General features: G+C 45.3%; 1 protein-coding gene across 24 annotated transcripts in view; it reads left to right on the top strand.

Annotated features, from left to right (window-relative positions):
• Positions 1-20816, top strand: part of SLC41A3 (solute carrier family 41 member 3) — a 174450-nt gene that overhangs the window by 70388 nt on the left and 83246 nt on the right. For 23 of the 24 annotated variants that reach the window (XR_008296962.1, XR_008296961.1, XM_053218812.1 and 20 more), the window contains 5 exons: positions 1105-1249; positions 10417-10563; positions 13187-13331; positions 14764-14843; positions 16906-17040. Coding sequence is in view for 22 of the 24 variants with exons in the window: in XM_053218812.1 (XP_053074787.1) it covers positions 1105-1249; positions 10417-10563; positions 13187-13331; positions 14764-14843; positions 16906-17040 (652 nt within the window). In the remaining 2 variants the exon portion in view is untranslated. The remainder of the gene's footprint in view (positions 1-1104; positions 1250-10416; positions 10564-13186; positions 13332-14763; positions 14844-16905; positions 17041-20816) is intronic. The other variant, XM_053218813.1, reaches the window with a different exon arrangement.

Here is a 20816-nt window from a genome sequence, read left to right as displayed (position 1 = left end):
CACATCTACTCATCTTTGTGGAACTTAAGATAAATTGTCAAGTGCCATGAAAAGTCTTCTTGGGACTTTCACTGGAATCACATGGGTTAACTTGGGGAACATTTTCATCCATATATATGGTAGAGTTCTTTGTTTTTTTAGGCTTCTTTAATAATACAGCATGTTTCCATTGAGACATTTGAATTACAGTTGATCCTTGAACAATATGGGTTTGAACTGCATGGGTCCACTTATAGGCAGATTTGTTTTCATAAATACAGTACTATAAATGTATGATTCCTTATGATATTCTTAATTTTTTTTCTCTAGCTTACTTTATTATGAGAATACAGTATATAATATAGCATACAAAATATGTGTGAATCAAGTTTGTGTTATGGGTAATGCTTCTGATCAGCAGTAGGCTGTTAGTAGTGAAGTTTTGAGGGAGTGACAAGTTATACACAGGTTTTCAACTTTACACAGTGTTGGTGCCCCTAGTGCCAGTGTTGGTCAAGGGTCAACTGTACTGATAACATGCCAGTTGATACTGAGATCTGGGCACCTCATGGTACTGGCCTGCATGAGCAGCAGAGATGTGACGCCACTGAGATGAGATGGGAATTGCAGCCGGGATGGGGGAGAATGGAGAGAAAGAGGGCCACCAGCATGAAGGGCAATTGCCAAGGAAGGAAAGTCTGGGAGAGAGACAGAGTGTGCACAGAGACTTCCAAGGCGTAGCTGTGGATCGTGGATTTCCACATTGCAGGGGAAGTTGCTTGTCTGAGCAGCTGGGGGTTACAGAGCACTTTTGCCCAGACCAGTGAGAGGAGCCATGAGCAAGAGACTGGTGGCCCTTGGCCAAGGGCTGAGTAGGAGGTGAAGATTTTGTGATGGAAAATGGCATCAAACAAGTTGCAGAACAAGAAAACAATAGTTTTCAAGGGAGTTGGATTGAAGCAAGGTGTTTGTTTTTTCCAGGTTGGAGGGGCTGTTGGCAAATTTTAGGGTGAGGAAAGGAGGTTGGGTGACCTCAAGGTCAGAGAGGAGGTAGAGGGAAAGGCAGGGAGGAACAATGATGGTCAGAGACACCTTTCCTCATGTTTCTGATTTCTGCCCTGACAGGTGCAGGCCACTGTTGTGGGGTTCCTGGCTGCTGTGGCTGCCCTGCTGCTGGGTGCTATGTCTAGGGAGGAGTTGGACTTTGTGAAGGTGGAGTTGCTGTGTGCCAGCAGTGTCATCACCGCCTTTCTCGCTGCATTTGCCTTAGGTGAGCTGTGCCCCCACCCCAGTTACCACCCCCTCCTAGCTCTCTCTGTCCTCCATTCCTCAGTACTCTGCTCTCAACTCTTTGTGTTTCAGTTCCTTGAGATGTGGAAGATGGGTGCACTAATGGTGGGGCCTCACATGTCCTGCCAGAGGGTGGGGGAGAGCCTGTTAGTTAAATCTCCAAGCCCCACGTTATGGATGGGCAAGGAGGACAATGAGTCCTTTCCTAGGCAATGTATGTGTGCAGGAGTGAGCTGCTGACTCCATTTCTCTTCCCTCTGCTTGTTCAGGGAACTGGCCTTTGCTCAGTGGACACATTCATCTGTTCATCTATTCTCCATCCATTCATTCACTCATTCAGTCAGTCAGTCTTTAAATGTTACTTGAGCATAGCTTGCGAATGGGCCTGTGGAAGATTCTGGCATCTGCAGTCCTGTAGGGAGCAAGACTCTAGCATTAGCCTCAATTTCATCTCTGCAGAGAGGTCTTTTCTGACTCACTCAAGTTCTGCCCTCCGTCCTTCTTCCCAGCTGCTGACATGCTCTTCTGCACTCTGCACCTGTTTTCCTTATTGAGCACTTATAAACATCTGCAATTGTTCACTTCATTTTCTTCATTCTTTTCTGTCTCACCCCTTTACTAGAATGTCAGCTCCTCAGAGAGGTGCCCTGTTAGAATAGGGCTTCTCCTATTCTGCTCCTGTCACACCGCCTGCCATGCATCAGATGCTTCCTCCATGTCTGCAGAAGGTGGAACACACAAGGAGTGACAAAAAACCCTGTCTTCAGGGAGCTCACCCATTTCAGGGGCAACCACGGTTGCCATGCAATTACCATAGAATGTCCCCCCATTCATTCCTTACTCAGTACTTACTGAGTGTCTACTGTGTGCCTGGCACTGGTGAGGTGGAGGGGATGCACTGGTGAGTAACTGTACTGTTTTGTGATGTGTATGTTCTGGTTTGGGGTGAGACATCAGTATGCAAGCACATAACAAATTTTTTGTTTGTTTGTTTGTTTGTTTGTTTTCCAATATATTAAATTTATTGTCAAATTGGTTTCCATACAACACCCAGTGCTCATCCTAAAAGGTGCCCTCCTCAATACCCATCACCCACCCTCCCTTCCCTCCCACCCCCCATCAACCCTCAGTTTGTTCTCAGTTGTTAAGAGTGTCTAATGCTTTGGCTCTCTCCCACTCTAACCTCTTTTTCTTTTTTTTCCTTCCCCTCCTCCATGGGTTTCTGTTAAGTTTCTCAGGATCCACATAAGAGTGAAAACATATGGTATCTGTCTTTCTCTGTATGGCTTATTTCACTTAGCATCACACTCGCCAGTTCCATCCACGTTGCTACAAAGGGCCATATTTCATTCTTTCTCATTGCCATGTAGTACTCCATTGTGTATATAAACCACAATTTCTTTATCCATTCATCAGTTGATGGACATTTAGGCTCTTTCCATAATTTGGCTATTGTTGAGAGTGCTGCTATAAACATTGGGGTACAAGTGCCCCTATGCATCAGTACTCCTGTATCCCTTGGGTAAATTCCTAGCAGTGCTATTGCTGGGTCATAGGGTAGGTCTATTTTTAATTTTCTGAGGAACCTCCACACTGTTTTCCAGAGCCGCTGCACCAACTTGCATTCCCACCAACAGTGCAAGAGGGTTCCCGTTTCTCCACATCCTCGCCAGCATCTATAGTCTCCTGATTTGTTCATTTTGGCCACTCTGACTGGCGTGAGGTGATATCTGAGTGTGGTTTTGATTTGTATTTCCCTGATGAGGAGCAATGTTGAGCACCTTTTCATGTTCCTGTTGGCCATCCGGATGTCTTCTTTAGAGAAGTGTCTATTCATGTTTTCTGCCCATTTCTTCACTGGGTTATTTGTTTTTCGGGTGTGGAGTTTGGTGAGCTCTTTATAGATTTTGGATACTAGCCCTTTGTCCGATATGTCATTTGCAAATATCTTTTCCCATTCCGTTGGTTGCCTTTTAGTTTTGTTGGTTGTTTCCTTTGCTGTGCAGAAGCTTTTTATCTTCATAAGGTCCCAGTAATTCATTTTTGCTTTTAATTCCCTTGCCTTTGGGGATGTGTCGAGTAAGAGACTGCTACGGCTGAGGTCAGAGAGGTCTTTTCCTGCTTTCTCCTCTAAGGTTTTGATGGTTTCCTGTCTCACATTCGGGTCCTTTATCCATTTTGAGTTTATTTTTGTGAATGGTGGGAGAAAGTGGTCTAGTTTCAACCTTCTGCATGTTGCTGTCCAGTTCTCCCAGCACCATTTGTTAAAGAGACTGTCTTTTTTCCATTGGATGTTCTTTCCTGCTTTGTCAAAGATGAGTTGGCCATACGTTTGTGGGTCTAGTTCTGGGGTTTCGATTCTATTCCATTGGTCTATGTGTCTGTTTTTGTGCCAATACCATGCTGTCTTGATGATTACAGCTTTGTAGTAGAGGCTAAAGTCTGGGATTGTGATGCCTCCTGCTTTGGTCTTCTTCAAAATTACTTTGGCTATTCGGGGCCTTTTGTGTTTCCATATGAATTTTAGGATTGCTTGTTCTAGTTTCGAGAAGAATGCTGGTGCAATTTGGATTGGGATTGCATTGAATGTGTAGATAGCTTTGGGTAGTATTGACATTTTGACAATATTTATTCTCCCAATCCATGAGCATGGAATGTCTTTCCACTTCTTTATATCTTCTTCAATTTCCTTCATAAGCTTTCTATACTTTTCAGCATACAGATCTTTTACATCTTTGGTTAGATTTGTCCCTAGGTATTTTATGCTTCTTGGTGCAATTGTGAATGGGATCAGTTTCTTTATTTGTCTTTCTGTTGCTTCATTGTTAGTGTATAAGAATGCAACTGATTTCTGTACATTGATTTTGTATCCTGCAACTTTGCTGAATTTATGTATCAGTCCTAGCAGACTTTTGGTGTAGTCTATCGGATTTTCCATGTATAATATCATGTCATCTGCAAAAAGCGAAAGCTTGACTTCATCTTTGCCAATTTGGATGCCTTTGATTTCCTTTTGTTGTCTGATTGCTGATGCTAGAACTTCCAACACTATGTTAAACAACAGCGGTGAGAGTGGGCATCCCTGTCATGTTCCTGATCTCAGGGAAAAAGCTCACAGTTTTTCCCCATTGAGGATGATGTTAGCTGTGGGCTTTTCATAAATGGCTTTTATGATGTTTAAGTATGTTCCTTCTATCCCGACTTTCTCAAGGGTTTTTATAAAGAAAGGGTGCTGGATTTTGTCAAAGGCCTTTTCTGCATCGATTGACAGGATCATATGGTTCTTATCTTTTCTTTTATTAATGTGATGTATCACGTTGATTGATTTGTGAGTGTTGAACCAGCCCTGCATTCCAGGAATGAATCCCACTTGATCATGGTGAATAATTCTTTTTATATGCTGTTGAATTCGATTTGCTAGTATCTTATTGAGAAGTTTTGCATCCATATTCATCAGCGATATTGGCCTGTAGTTCTCTTTTTTTACTGGGTCTCTGTCTGGTTTAGGAATCAAAGTAATACTGGCTTCATGGAATGAGTCTGGAAGTTTTCCTTCCCTTTCTACTTCTTGGAATAGCTTGAGAAGGATAGGTATTATCTCTGCTTTAAACGTCTGGTAGAACTCCCCTGGGAAGCCATCTGGTCCTGGACTCTTATTTGTTGGGAGATTTTTGATAACCGTTTCAATTTCTTTGCTGGTTATGTGTTTGTTCAAGCTTTCTATTTCCTCCTGATTGAGTTTTGGAAGAGTGTGGGTATTTAGGAATTTGTCCATTTCTTCCAGGTTGTCCAGTTTGTTGGCCTATAATTTTTCATAGTATTCCCTGATAATTGTTTGTATCTCTGAGGGATTGGTTGTAATAATTCCATTTTCATTCATGATTTTATCTATTTGGGTCATCTCCCTTTTCTTTTTGAGAAGCCTGGCTAGAAGTTTATCAATTTTGTTAATTTTTTCAAAAAACCAACTCTTGGTTTTGTTAATCTGCTCTACAGTTTTTTTAGATTCTATATTGTTTATTTCTGCTCTGATCTTTATTATTTCTCTTCTTCTGCGGGGTTTAGGCTTCCTTTGCTGTTCTGCTTCTATTTCCTTTAGGTGTGCTGTTAGATTTTGTATTTGGGATTTTTCTTGTTTCTTGAGATAGGCCTGGATTGCGATGTATTTTCCTCTCAGGACTGCCTTCACTGCATCCCAAAGCGTTTGGATTGTTGTATTTTCATTTTCATTTGTTTCCATATATTTTTTGATTTCTTCTCTAATTGCCTGGTTGACCCACTCATTCGTTAGTAGGGTGTTCTTTAACCTCCATGCTTTTGGAGGTTTTCCAGACTTTTTCCTGTGGTTGATTCATAGCTTCATAGCATTGTGGTCTGAAAGTATGCATGGTATGATCTCAATTCTTGTATACTTATGAAGGGCTGTTTTGGGACCCAGTATATGATCTATCTTGGAGAATGTTCCATGTGCACTCGAGAAGAAAGTATATTCTGTTGCTTTGGGAAGCAGAGTTCTAAATATATCTGTCAAGTCCATCTGATCCAATGTATCATTCAGGGCCCTTGTTTCTTTATTGACCGTGTGTCTAGATGATCTGTCCATTTCTGTAAGTGGAGTGTTAAAGTCCCCTGCAATTACCACATTCTTATCAATAAGGTTGCTTATGTTTATGAGTAATTGTTTTATATATTTGGGGGCTCCGGTATTCGGCGCATAGACATTTATAATTGTTAGCTCTTCCTGGTGGATAGACCCTGTAATTATTATATAATGCCCTTCTTCATCTCTTGTTACAGCCTTTAATTTAAAGTCTAGTTTGTCTGATATAAGTATGGCTACTGCAGCTTTCTTTTGGCTTCCGGTAGGATGATAAATAGTTCTCCATCCCCTCACTCTCAATCTAAAGGTGTCCTCAGATCTAAAATGAGTCTCTTGTAGACAGCAAATAGATGGGTCTTGGTTTTTTATCCATTCTGATACCCTATGTCTTTTGGTTGGTGCATTTAATCCATTTACATTCAGTGTTATTATAGAAAGATACAGGTTTAGAGTCATTGTGATGTCTGTATGATTTATGCTTGTAGTGATGTCTCTGTTACTTTGTCTCACAGGATGCCCCTTAGGATCTCTTGTAGGGCTGGTTTAGTGGTGACAAATTCCTTCAGTTTTTGTTTGTTTGGGAAGACCTTTATCTCTCCTTCTATTCTAAGTGACAGACTTTTGGATAAAGGATTCTCGGCTGCATATTTTTCCTGTTCAGCAAATTAAAGATCTCGTGCCAATCCTTTCTGGCCTGCAAAGTTTCAAAAGAGAGATCAGTCACGAGTCTTATAGGTCTCCCTTTATATGTTAGGGCAAGTTTACCCCTTGCTGCTTTCAGAATTTTCTCTTTATCCTTGTATTTTGCCAGTTTCACTATGATATGTCGTGCAGAAGATCGATTCAAGTTACGTCTGAAGGGAGTTCTCTGTGCCTCTTGGATTTCAATGCCTTTTTCCTTCCCTAGTTCAGGGAAGTTCTCAGCTATTATTTCTTCAAGTACCCCTTCAGCACCTTTCCCTGTCTCTTCCTCCTCTGAGATACCTATTATGCGTATATATTTCTTTTTAGTGTATCACTTATTTCTCTAATTTTCCCCTCATACTCCTGGATTTTTTTTATCTTTCTCTCAGCTTCCTCTTTTTCCATAACTTTATCTTCTAGTTCACCTATTCTCTCCTCTGCCTTTTCAATCCGAGCCGTCGTGGTTTCCATTTTGTTTTGCATTTCGTTTAAAGCGTTTTTCAGCTCCTGGTGACTGTTCCTGAGTCCCTTGATCTCTGTAGCAAGAGATTCTCTGCTGTCCTCTATACTGTTTTCAAGCCCAGCGATTAATTTTATGACTATTATTCTAAATTCACTTTCCGTTATAATTTAAATCCTTTTTGATCAGTTCATTGGCTGTTGTTATTTCCTGGAGATTCTTCTGAGGGGAATTCTTCCACTTGGTCATTTTGGATAGTCCCTGGAGTGGTGAGGACCTGCAGGGCACTTCCCCTGTGCTGTGGTGTATAACTGGATTTGGTGGGCGGGGCCACAGTCAGACCTGATGTCTGCCCCCAGCCCACTGCTGGGGCCACAGTCAGACTGGTGTGTGCCTTCTCTTCCCCTCTCCTAGGGGCGGGATTCACTGTGGGGTGGTGTGGCCCGTCTGGGCTACTTGCACACTGCCAGGCTTGTGGTGCTGGGGATCTGGCGTATTAGCTGGGGTGGGTAGGCAAGGTGCACGGGGGCAGGAGGGGCAGGCTTAGCTCACTTCTCCTTAGGTGATCCACTTCAGGAGGGGCCCTGTGGCAGCTGGAGGGAGTCAGACCCGCTGCCGGAGGGGTGGCTCCGCAGAAGCACAGTGTTGGGTATTTGCGCAGAGCGAGCAACTTCCCTGGCAGGAACTGGTTCCCTTTGGGATTTTGGCTGGGGGATGGGCAAGGGAGATGGCCCTGGCGAGCGCCTTTGTTCCCCGTCAAACTGAGCTCTGTCATCCCGGGGCTCAGCAACTGTCCCTCCCTTTGTCCTCCAGCCTTCCCGCTTTCTGAGCAGAGTTGTTAACTTATGACCTCCCAGGTGCTAAGTCCCGCTTGCTGTCGGAACACACTCCGTCTGGCCCCTCCGCTTTTGCCAGCCAGACTTGGGGGCTCTGCTTGGCCGGCGGGCCGCCCTACCGCCCCAGCTCCCTCCCGCCAGTCCGTGCAGGTGCACCGCCTCGCCGCCCTTCCTACCCTCTTCCATGGGCCTCTCGTCTGCGCTGGGCTCCAGATACTCCATTCTGCTAGTCTTCTGGTGGTTTTCTGGGTTAGTTAGGCAGGTGTAGGTGGAATCTAAGTGATCAGCAGGACACGCAGTGAGCCCAGCGTCCTCCTACGCCGCCATCTTCCCCGAAAGTCGCACATAGCAAATTTTAGCTAAGTGCAAGTGTCTCCTTTTTGAAGCCTCTCTGATCAGCTCTCTAGCATCACGCCCCCATTCATAGTCCTGCTTTCTTTTCATGTCCTGTTTTTTACTTCAAATGCTTGTTCACTTACTTGTGTGCTGTCCCTCTACCCAACAAGCATTTACTGTATGAGCCCAGAGCCTGATGGCTATTTTCAACACCTAAAATAGGCATATTACCAGCTGCCAAATGTTTGCTAAATGAGTGGACTTCATTTTGGTTCTCTTCTGGACTGCATGTCTGAGTGTCTCTCGCAAACAATGTGCACGTATAAGAAAGAATAAGTGCTAACTGGGAATTGGATTTGCATTTACTCTTCTGTTCTTCAACTGCTCATGAAACACCTTTGAGCTCAGCTCTCTGTAAGGATAATGTGGCGGGTTATTTAGTGGTTTCTCTTCCTTCCTGTGCTAGTGTATATAATCGGGATGGAGGGTAAGAGTGCAGAAACCCAGGAGCAAATTCATAAAGTGCACTTCCCTGGGCAGACGGCTCCTGGTCATGTACCTGTGCCTGTGCACATGAGGCAGGGGCTAGGACGCCATCACTCAGTCTATCCAAGGGAAGAGAAGAATGAGTATGCCACACCTTGTGGAGAAATAGAGCCCAAGAGATACTTGATATGAAGTCTCTGAAAACAAGACAATCCGATGATTCCAGAGGCCAGCCCTGTTCCTGTGGAGTCTTGTAGAGAATGTCATTCCTAGCTCCCCATTTTCCAGATGAGGAAAGTGAAGCATAGATGAGGGGTGAAGTTCAGCAGCATGGACATAAACTGGGTTGTCCAAAGATGTGTAGAAGTTGAGGAGCATGGCTGGTGGCTCATAGTGTGACCTAAGCATGACTGCTATAAAGCCAGGTGGTGGTGGTGGTTTTTAATAAGTGCTCTCAAACTGGTGGTTTCTATGGAGTCCCTATTTTTCACCAGACCACCAGCCACACAGACTCAACCTCACTTAGAACTGGCATTTCAAAAGAGATAAAGTAGCTATGACCTGGTCACAAAATAGGGCACAAACTGTGGCCAGTGGCAGCAGTGTTAGTAGGCCTTGAGGTGATAATTCTAATTATATTTAGAGTTACAGAGTAGTGAGTATTAAAACACCAAGAGCCAAGATAAAATGTGTCTTTTTAAAAAATGTTTATTTATTTATTTTGAGAGAAAGAAAGAGTGAGTGGTACAAGCTTAAGCAGGGGAGGGGTAGAGGGAGAGGGAGAAAGAGAGAGAATCCCAAGCAGGCTCCATGCTGTCATCACAGAGCCTGACATGGGGCTTGACCCCACAAACCATGAGATCACGACCTGAGTCAAAACCAAGAGTTGGACGCTTAACTGACTGAGCCACCCGGGAGCCCCCAATGCTGTTGGATTAAGTCCTAGGCAGTAGATGAGGGCTGGAAGATTGCATGTGACAGTCATCTCAGAACACAGAGTCAGAACACAAAATAGGACCCAGGGAGGTATAGAGGCCACGAGAATGTGTCTCTCGGGTTTCCAGTGCGATACCCAAAAATTTACCCCCACTCCCCACTGTTAGAGGTTACCTGCTGCCTTCACCCAGTGGTGGCCCTGCCAGGATCCTGAGATGGGCCTGTTCCCCAGAGATGTGGACCCGCTGTGCTGTGCTGTAGTCTGCATGTGCTTCCCCTGCCTGCCTTCCTGTCTCCCACTGCGGGTGGCCTACATGCCATCTTGTGGCTCTCCCAACACCCTTGTGGCCCCCCATTCCTCCTCACAGGCTTTGTCCCTAACAAACCTCTCACGTGGCTAATCCCACTGGGGCACCTGTGTCCCCAGGGACCCCGACAGACACAAGAGGCTGTGCTCTGCCCCTGGGGCTCTGTTGCTCAGAGCGGTTTTGGAGTCTTCTTCCTGTCAGGGAGCAGCTGTGAGCTTCACATCTGTAGTTTCTGGTTTGGGAGCCCAGGAACCACCTCCCTGCTGTCTCCCCCATGGGTTTGAGTGTATCATCAAATCTTTCAGGCTGCTGAACACCACGCCCGCAAGTCGCAGGGTCCACCCTACTGCAGCCTTCTCAGGCTTCAGCATAGTGGGGAAACTGAGTGTTAGGGCAGCCTGGCTCCAGGGGAGGGCTGTGTGGATAGAAGCAAGTTACTGAGCAGCCTCCCGACCACTTTCTCATCCTGTGCTTTGAGTTTCTTCTGCCACCTCCCTGCAGGAATGCTGATGGTCTGCATAGTAATTGGTGCTCGGAAGCTTGGGGTCAATCCAGACAACATTGCCACGCCCATTGCTGCCAGCCTGGGAGACCTCATCACGTTGTCCATCCTGGCCTTTGTTAGCAGCTTCTTCTATAAACACAAAGGTAAGAGGTACCCCTTGAGGTGGGGCACACGAACAAGGCTGGGTCCAATGTCGGCAAACAGCAAGCTCTCCCATCCACTCAGGTCAGCAGATAAGTTCAGTCTCCACCTTAGGGCAGGGGTATGCAAGGAGACCAGGGAGGGCCAAAGGATGGCCTGGCCACTTCAGTGCACCCTCATAGGTTAACAGACCCTCCATGGGTAAGGCATGTGTCACACCAGACACATACAAACCAGCTGGGAAGGGACTCCCAAGGAGGCATGTCATAGCCATGGGCAGCAGCATATGCTCTCCCTGCTGGTGTGAGGCAGGAAAAGCCCAGGTCTCCTCAGAAGGTGGCCCAGTGCCCTGGTCATCAGCCAAGGAAGGCGTTCACACCTCTTGTATGACAGACCCTTGTGGCCAGAGGCTCTGACTCCACCAGGGGTCTCCCTAGATCTGCCCTGGGGGCACACTGAACATGTTCTGCCCTGGGCATTGTGGACAGGTAGCATCTCCCTTCCCCAGATGGTTCTCACCTGCTGACTACTCCCCTCTGAGCATCACAGTTTTTGCTTTCCACCTAAGCTGGCTGCCCACAGTTGTTTGGATCTAGTAAGTGTTGATTCTGTGCATGGTCATAACCCCAAGTACCTGGGGGCAGGTGGCATCAGTGAGTGGAGTGGACAGTGAAGAAGATGGTGGACAGCAGTGGGGAATGTGGTGACACTTATTTGGAGGAAATACCTAGACACAGGCACAGACACAGCGAAGCTCTGGCTTATCGTTGCCCTGTGGGAACTCAGACTCCGGAGCAAGAGAAATCACCCAGTGCTTACATGCTGGCAGCTGAAGCAGACTGACAGAATACCTGTGATTTAGTGTGTCTGGGCATTGAGACCCTCTCCCTCTCAGCTCTGGGACCAGCTCCTTGTCACCCCAGGAACTGCCTGCCACCAATACTGTTTGATGATTGGGAGATCCTCAAAGTTCCTGTAAGTGGCAATGAAGATCTAATGATAAGATGACCTAATTTTATCTTTAAACCGTAGTGAATTTAAAACAAGACTTGTGTGTGGGTTGGTTAATCGAGTTTTACTTATAAAACAAATTTGGGTCACTGGTGTTTCCAGACCCTTCTTCTCTGCCCTACTGTGCATGTTGCAACACATGACTTAGTAGCTGTTGAATCATTGTTGGGTTGTCCGTCCCTCAAATTAGACTGAATTTATCTTGGGTGCACTTACAGGTTCACTGGGCCTGGCACATATGAGATAAATCTTCACTGATGAAGAATGAGCTGTTGACTGTGTCACCTGTCAGTGTAGTTGGGAAGACAAGCCTTGTGTGGGGGAAGTATTCATCATGGTGGTGGGAAAGTATGAAGTGGAGCCTCTTCCAGGGCTCCTGAATCATTCTAGAAAAATCAGACTGAAAAAATGTCCTAAAAGCAGCACTCCTGTAGGCTGCTGCTTCCTAGAGCTTTTGAGACTTGCTTAGAGCTTCCTGGGCCTGTCTCCCTCCTCCTGGGATGGCGAAAGGCTGGCCCCATCCATGATGAGTTACTTTGTCTGTAGTCCAAGTTGAGCAACTGTGGCCTGTGCTTCCATGTAGCTGCCCAAGGAGACCGGCCTCCCTATGGCAGAGGAATGAATCATGATTGTTTAGTGCAGAGAAAGACAAGAGGGGAGGGGTCCTCCTAATGATGCTGCTCAGAGAAATGGGATGTGGGGCACAGACCTACCTGCACACCTCTGCGTGCTGGGGTCCACTTGGCAGAGGACTGTGCACCACCTGAGCCTGTCCTTTAGAGGTGGGGATGGGGGTGAGAAGATAGCTCTAGAGAAAGCTGGTGTCTTGTTTGGAGTGATTGGGAAGGTGACACACAAAATATAAGGGAAGAAGGGAGTGAGTGAGAATGATGGTATGTGGGGCCCTGACCTGGCTCCAGGAACAGTCAGGTGTCCCAGAACCGTCAGAGTTCTGCTGGCTCCAACAAGCAGAGAAGATGACACAGGGGCATAAGTAGCTGCAAAGCTGGGTGTGGTCTGAGCCCTGAGGGACCCATAGATGCTGGGGAGGCCACCTTAGGCTGGCCTCAGCCAGGAGCAGATTGGCATCATTAACCAACTCTGGCTGTAGCCCTGATGTCTGCATGCTGGCTCGGGTGCTGGTGGGCCACCTCTTCATGCTGTAGTCTCTCCTATGCCCATCTGAGGGGGAATGGAGAACATGACATGAGTTTGTGCTCAGAAGGTGCTGGGCACAGTGCTGGCCTGTGGACACAATCCCATAAATGTAACCATTAATAATAATAATAATAATTATAAGGTTGAGGTGGAAGGAGATGGGAGAGGTTATGTATGTCAGGAAAATAGCAAAAAAGAGAAGTAAAGGGGCTTGTGACAGGAATTGAGGATAAAGAGGAGCTTTTCCAGTTGCTTAATAAGATGGACAAAATCTTTAGAAGTATGGTAGGTTGTCCACCCTAAACTACCGGAGACAGAAGCATCTCCTCAGCTCCAAGCCCACCTCTAATCATTGCAGCCCAGACTGTGGCCCCACAGTCCATGCTCATGTGCCCTGGCACTCACACTGTCTGTCTGTCTGTCTGTCTGTCTGTCTCTCTCTCTCTCTCCTCCCAGATAATCGATACCTGATGCTGCTGGTCTGTATCAGCTTCACGGCCCTGATCCCCTTGTGGGTCCTCATTGTCAAGCAGAACCCGCCCATCATGAGGATCCTGAAGTTCGGGTGGTTCCCAATCATTCTAGCGATGGTCATCAGCAGGTGCGCATGAGTGAGGGCTGCCACCACCCCTTTGCTCTCCATGCCACCCCTGTCTGGCCTCTGCAGACAGGGAGAGTGGCCTGAGGCCACCAAGCCTCCAGGGTGAGGATGTAAATCATGTGGGTTTAAATCATTTTCTGGCTGATCATGGTTGGAGGGAATCATTGCTGTGGGCTCCTTCACTAAGTCCTGGTGCTGGTTGTTGAGTCATACCTCTTTGTTCTTCATCTCTTTCCCTCTCACCAAGAACCTTAGGCCTTATTCTGAGAGGCAGTCCTGTTTACCACTGCAGGAGTATCAGAGCCAGGAAGAACTGAACCTGGAAACATCAGATGAACACACTGATGCCAGGACCTCTTGTCCCCTCTTGGCACTGCAGGACACCTGTCTCCCCCATCCCTGCTGCCAGAGTTCCCCTGTTTAGGCTTCAGGGGGTCCCTCACCTGGCCCTACAGTGATGGCTCTGTGGATACCATTTCCATAGCATGGCTGCTGGTGGGACCTAGTGGGGCTGAGGGATTCGTCCCCCTGGGCCCTTGGGCCTTCAGCTGAGCTCAGGTCTTCCACCCTTGAACCTCACTCTCCAGAGCCCTTTCTGTTAGTAGACCTGGATGGTCACCACCCCAGTGCTTTCTGGGGTGCTTTCCAAACTTTGAATCTTAGGGAGAAGTGGTTATGGTCCAGGTGTCTTTGATTCCAGAAAGCTCCTGGGCTCCTCTTATGAACTGATCCAACTTTGCCAGGACTGTAGGAGCAGGGCAGTCTTTGCTGAACTCCAGGGGCTGGTAGGAGCAAGGTCTTATTGCAGCATCTCTGAGAACAAGGAGCAGAAGTGGATTCTCATGCAGGTTCCATTTACTGCTCAGGAAAGTAGCAGTTCAATTGTGGTACATGAGCTGTCACATGGGAGAGTCCAGCCAGCTATGTGGCCTCAGAGAGTTTGTAACTTGTTTTTAATGGGCTAACATTATCTGATGGGCCTTCTGGAACAGCTGAGGCTCAGAATAGAGGTGGAGAACCATGTGCGTGGTGGAGAGGACACTGTGGATACCAGCCTGTCTATCAGATATTTTGCGTAGGGGTCAGGAAAGTGTTTGCTACACTGAGAAAGGAAACTGGTAAGACATTTTGAAAAAAAAATTTTTTTTTAAATATTTGTTTATTTTTGCGAGAGCAAGTGAGCCAGCAAGCATGACTGGGGGAAGGGCAGAGAGAGAGAGAGAAAATCCTAAACAGGCTCCGGGCTCTGAGCTGTCAGTATATAGCCTGACGTGGGGCTCAAACTCCAGAATAATGAGATCACGACCTGAGCTGAAGTCAGACTCTCAACCGACTGAGCCACCCAGGTGCCTCTGATAAGACATTTTGTATAGAGGTGTACCAGGTCCCCTACAAGGATAAACTAATCATTTGCCCTCTGCTCTCTCCCCAGTTTTGGAGGGCTCATCTTGAACAAAACCATTTCTAAACAGCAATTCCAAGGCATGGCCATATTTACTCCCATCATATGTGGTAGGTATTGGCAGTCACCATCACCTGGGACCCCTGGGCTGTGTTAGCCCCCAGGGCTTGGGCAGTGGGACCTGAAAAGCAGTGACTTCAGAGCTCCAGCCCCAGGCCCTCAAAGGCAGAATCTGGAAACTGAGCCATGGCTGTGTTTCTGCTGGGCAGGGACTACCGGGCTGGTTTTTCTCATATGGAAGGAGACCCTCAGGGAGAAAGCCCTGACCACTGCTCCACCAGCTCACACTCTTCCTCACAGTCACCACAGAGGCTTGAGCTGTCCCACAGAGCTAAGTCTCATGCCTTGAAGGCACATCTAAGCCAGGATTCACTGGCACCTGATCGTGGCCTTCAGAACTGGGGTGTTGGCTTCTCATGGTTTGTTTGTATGTTTGTTTGCTAATTTCTTAAATTTAGATTCATTGATGACATTTAAAACTAAGAATTTTGCACATAAAAATCTGAATTTCTGCCTTCTTCAAAAGCAAGACTGTGACAATACTGAGTTTACATTCTGGGTGAGGAAACAATCAGCTGCCACTCAGGACTTGTGTTTGTCCGGTTTGCCTGAATCCCCTCCATTCCTTGTTGTCTTCCACCCAACCCTTCATTGATCTCCCTTCTAGGCTTAGATCCTATGGGCTCTTTTAACCAAAGCTTGGTTTGTGTCTGGCTTCTGATAGGGATCTGTAAATGGGACTGACCAGTCAGGGAGGGAACCAAATATGATAGCTTTTTGCACACTTTGCTTGGTCCCAGACCCTGGTGTTCTGGGGCTGCAGAAACAGGCTACGGAGGCCTTTGGGCACCCCCTCTCCCCATTTCCATGGGAACACAGGTGACTATTCCTTGAATATCAGTGGGCCACCCAGCACATCTGTCCCAGTAGAGGCAGGGCTTGCCCATCATACAAGGAGTTGGCCATGTGGAAGACAACAACTGCTAAGGCAGGCTAAAGCTTGGAAAGATTTCCTTGGATGTCACCAACTCAGATGACTGTGGGGCAACATGAGAATGTTGAATGAGTTCAGCCAGTATGACAATAGCTGAGCAGTAAGGAGCAGCAGGGAATAGGTCATGCTGCAGAAAGTGTTCCTGGTATGGAGGGAGAGGGGCCTGCTTAGCTCCAGCCAATTGGCTGCCTGGCAAGTTTGGAGGTCCAGAGTTGCCAGAACTGACTTGTTAGGAGAAGCCAGCAATTTATGTAAATGCTAACAATTAATTTGAGTTACATTTTTAAATCCACTCTTCCCCACATGATTTTTAAATCATGTGGATTGAGCAAAATAGATCTGCAGCCATCCTCTGCCCACAGACCTGTGCATCCAGGGTTGTTGGTCTCTACCTCTGGAGATCACTGGGGCACATCTGGCCCAATGAGGGGTTATTCCCCAATGGGCTGAGGAAACAGGATGGAGGCAGCCTTCCCACTCTAAAGAAGATGGTCCTGAACAGGCACTCTTCTCTGTCAGCCTGTAACCCTGTCCCTGCAAAGACAGCTCAGCATGGCCTTTGTCATCTTGGCATGGTCCATTCTCTGTGGAAGCTGGGAGTCTCAGCCATAAGCCCCAGGCCTGTTGCATATGCTATCCCCTCTTCCCTTGCTGCTGTTGCCCACCTTCTCTTCCATCTCCTTTCCACCTTAGGTGAAAAAACTTTTCATTTTCTCAGATGTTCCAGTCTGTAATCTGATCCCTGTCACTTCCCACGGCCTTGAGGTCCTTATCAAAATATCTTCCCATAGACCTTTCCATCACTCTCCCTCCCTCCCTCTACTTGACAAATCTGTATTGTAAACCTACTTTGCAGTCACATTTCCTTCACCATAAGAAGTAGCTGTCAAGGTGATACAGTTACTACCCTGGCACTAAACTCACAAGGTCGAGTTTACCCTTGCTTGCAGTTTACCTTTGCTTACCCTTAAAATCTGTTGTAAAGTGGGAGGGAAGGAAAAGAGACCAAGTGCTACATCAATCAAGGGAGGCTTCTGGAGGAAGTAGACTTAAAATAAGGGCCAGAACTGAGAGACTGGCATAAAAAGGGGGAAACCACATTCTTTTTCTCCTCCCAGGTGTTGGTGGCAATCTGGTGGCAATTCAGACCAGCCGGATCTCCACCTACCTGCACATGTGGAGCACACCTGGTGTCCTACCCCTCTGGATGAAACAATACTGGCCTAATCCATGCTCCACTTTCTGCACCTCAGGTGAGTCTGGTATCTTCTGGAAGCCACATGGCCATTTCTTTCAACAAGTAAAATTTACCATTAGTGGAATCTGGTGTCTGTAGCAACAGAGGTCTAAGGCCAGTGCTGACTTCAACAGAGATCATCTTCAAAGTCATGAGTCCTTCGCCCAGAGACCTGATTCCCACCCTTGCCTTTAGTTGATTGATTGATTGATTCATTCATTCATTCATTCATTTAAATATTCAAATATTCAAACATTCAAATATTCATTGAAGGTCTGCCAGGTACTAGATGTCACATTATTGTGATGAGTCAGGGAAAGCTGAGTCTTGTCCCCATGTATATACATGGTCCAGAAGAGCAGATACAGGGAGCCAGTGTGGCTCAGTTGGTTGATCGTCCCAACTTTTTATTTTTAGCTTAGGTCATGACCCCAAGGTCATGGTAAAGTCTCTCTCTCTCTCTCTCCCTCTTTCCCACTCTCCCACTCTCCCTCTCCCCCTCTTCCTCCCTCCCTCTGCCCACAGTACTCTCTCCCTCTCTAAAAGCAAAAACAAACAGAAGAGCAGATAAACACACCAAAAAATGGAGCTCTTGACTACATATTGTGGTATGGTTTTTAGGGTTTGTTTCTTTGTTTATTTTTTTAAATTTTATATTTATTTTTTAAAATTTACATCCAAATTAGCATATAGTGAAACAATGATTTCAGGAGTAGATTCCTTAATGCCCCTTATGCATTTAGCCCATCCCCCCTCCCACAACCCCTCGATCAACCCTCAGTTTGTTCTCCATATTTATGAGTCTCTTCTGTTTTGTCCCCCTCCCTGTTTTTTATTATTTTTGTTTCCCTTCCCTTATGTTCATCTGTTTTGTCACTTGAAGTCCTCATATGAGTGAAGTCATATGATTTTTGTCTTTCTCTGACTAATTTCACTTAGAATAATACCCTCCAGTTCTATCCACCTAGTAAAATGGCAAGATTTCATTCTTTGTGATTGCTGAATAATACTCCATTGTATATATATGCCACATTTTCTTTATCCATTCATCCATCGATAGGACATTTGGGCTCTTTCCATACTTTGGCTATTGATGATAGTGGATATTGATTTGGATATTGATGATAGTGCTAGTGTTTATACATGGGGTGCATGTATCCCTTCGAAACAGCACACCTATATCCCTTGGATAAATGCCTAGTAGTGCAATTGCTGGGTCTTAGCATAGTTCTATTTTTAGTTTTTTGAGGAACCTCCATACTGTTTCCTAGAGTGGCTGCACAAGCTTGCATTGCCACCAACAATGCAAAAGAGACCCTCTTTCTCCACATCCTTGCCAACATCTGTTGTGGCCTGAGTTGTTAATTTTAGCCATTCTGACAGGTGTCAGGTGGTATCTCATTGTGGTTTTGATTTGGATTTCCCTAATGATGAGTGGTGTTGAGACTTTTTTCATGTGTTAGTTGGCCATCAGTTTGTCTTCCTTGGAAAAGTGTCTATTCATGTCTTTTGCCCATTTCTTCACTGGATTATTTGTTTTTTGGGTGTTGAGTTTGATAAGTACTTTGTAGATTTTGGATACTAACCCGTTATCTGATATGTCATTTGCAAATATCTTCTCCCATTCTGTCAGTTGCCTTTTAGTTTTGCTGATGGTTTCCTTTGCTGTGCACAAGCTTTTTATTTTGATGAGGTCCCAGTACTTCATTTTTGCTTTTGTTTCCCTTGCCTCTGGAGACATGTTGAGTAAGAAATTGCTGCGGGCAAGATGAAAGAGATTTTTGCCCGCTTTCTCCTCCAGGATTTTGGTGGCTTCCTGTCTTACATTGAGGTCTTTCATCCATCTTGAGTTTATTTTTGTGTGTGGTGTAAGAAAGTGGTCCAGGTTCATTTTTCTGCATGTCGCTGTCCAGTTTTCCCAGCACCACTTGCTGAAGAGACTGTCTTTATTCCATTGGATATTCTTTCCTGCTTTGTCAAAGATTAGTTGGCCATATATTTGTAGGTTCATTTGTGGGTTCTCTATTCTGTTCCATTGATGCGAGGGTCTGTTCTTGTGCCAGTACCATACTGTCTTGATGATTACAGCTTTGTAGTATAGCTTAAAGTCTGGGATTGTGATGCCGCCTGCTTTGGTTTTCGTTTTCAAGATTGCTTTGACTATTCACGGTCTTTTCTGGTTCCATACAAATTTTAGGATTATTTGTTTTAGCTCTGTTAAGAAAGCTGGTGTTATTTTGATCGCGATTGCATTGAATATGTAGATTGCTGAGGGGATGGAGAACTATTTATCAGGCTACTGGAAGTCAAAAGAAAGCTGGAGTACCCATACTTATATCAGAAAAACTAGACTTTAAATTAAAGGCTGTAACAAGACATGAAGAAGGGCATTTTATAATAATTACAGGGTCTATCCATCAGGAAGAGCTAATGATTATAAATATCTATGAGCCGAATATGGGAGCCCCCAAATATATAAAAAAATTACTAACAAACATAAGCAACCTTATTGATAAGAATGTGGTAATTGCAGGGGACTTTAACACTCCACTTACAGAAATGGATAGATCATCTACACACATGGTCAATAAAGAAACAAGGGCCCTGAATGATACATTGGATCAGATGGACTTGACAGATATATTTAGAACTCTGCATCCCAAAGCAACAATATACTTTCTTCTCGAGTGCACATGGAACATTCTCCAAGATCACATACTGGGTCCCAAAACAGCCCTTCATAAGTATACAAGAATTGAGATCATACATACCATGCATACTTTCAGACCACAATGCTATGAAGCTATGAATCAACCACAGGAAAAAGTCTGGAAAACCTCCAAAAGCATGAAGGTTAAAGAACACCCTACTAAAGAATGAATGGGTCAACCAGGCAATTAGAGACGAAATTAAAAAATATATGGGCAGAAACGAAAATGAAAATACAACAATCCAAACGCTTTGGGATGCAGCAAAGGCAATCCTGAAAGGAAAATACATTGCAATCCAGGCCTATCTCAAGAAACAAGAAAAATCCCAAATACAAAATCTAACAGCACACCTAAAGGAAAAAGAAGCAGAGCAGCAAAGACACCCCAAACCCAGCAGAAGAAGAGAAATAATAAAGATCAGAGCAGAAATAAACAATATAGAATCTAAAAAAAACTGTAGAGCAGATCAATGAAACCAAGAGTTGGTTCTTTGAAAAAATAAACAAAATTGATAAACCTCTAACCAGGCTTCTCAAAAAGAAAAGGGAGATGACCCAAATAGATAAAATCATGAATGAAAATGGAATTATTACAACCAATCCCACAGAAATACAAGCAATTATCAGGGAATACTATGAAAAATTATATGCCAACAAACTGGACAACCTGGAAGAAATGGAAAAATTCCTAAACACCCACACACTTCTAAAACTCAATCAGGAGGAAATAGAAAGCTTGAACAGACCCACCAGCGAAGAAATTCAATCAATTATCAAAAGTCTCCCAACAAATAAGAGTCCAGGACCAGATGGCTTCCCAGGGGAGTTCTACCAGACGTTTAAAGCAGAGATAATACCTATCCTTCTCAAGCTATTCCAAGAAGTAGAAAGGGAAGGAAAACTTCCAGACTCATTTCATGAAGCCAGTATTACTTTGATTCCTAAACCAGACAGAGACCCAGTAAAAAAAGAGAACTACAGGCCAATATCGCTGATGAATATGGATGCAAAACTTCTCAATAAGATACTAGCAAATCGAATTCAACAGCATATAAAAAGAATTATTCACCATGATCAAGTGG

Source organism: Acinonyx jubatus, chromosome A2 (assembly GCF_027475565.1).
Source record: "Acinonyx jubatus isolate Ajub_Pintada_27869175 chromosome A2, VMU_Ajub_asm_v1.0, whole genome shotgun sequence".
Lineage (NCBI taxonomy): Eukaryota > Metazoa > Chordata > Mammalia > Carnivora > Felidae > Acinonyx > Acinonyx jubatus.
Note: the sequence above shows the minus strand (reverse complement) of the source record. Positions and strands in the feature narration are given on the sequence as shown.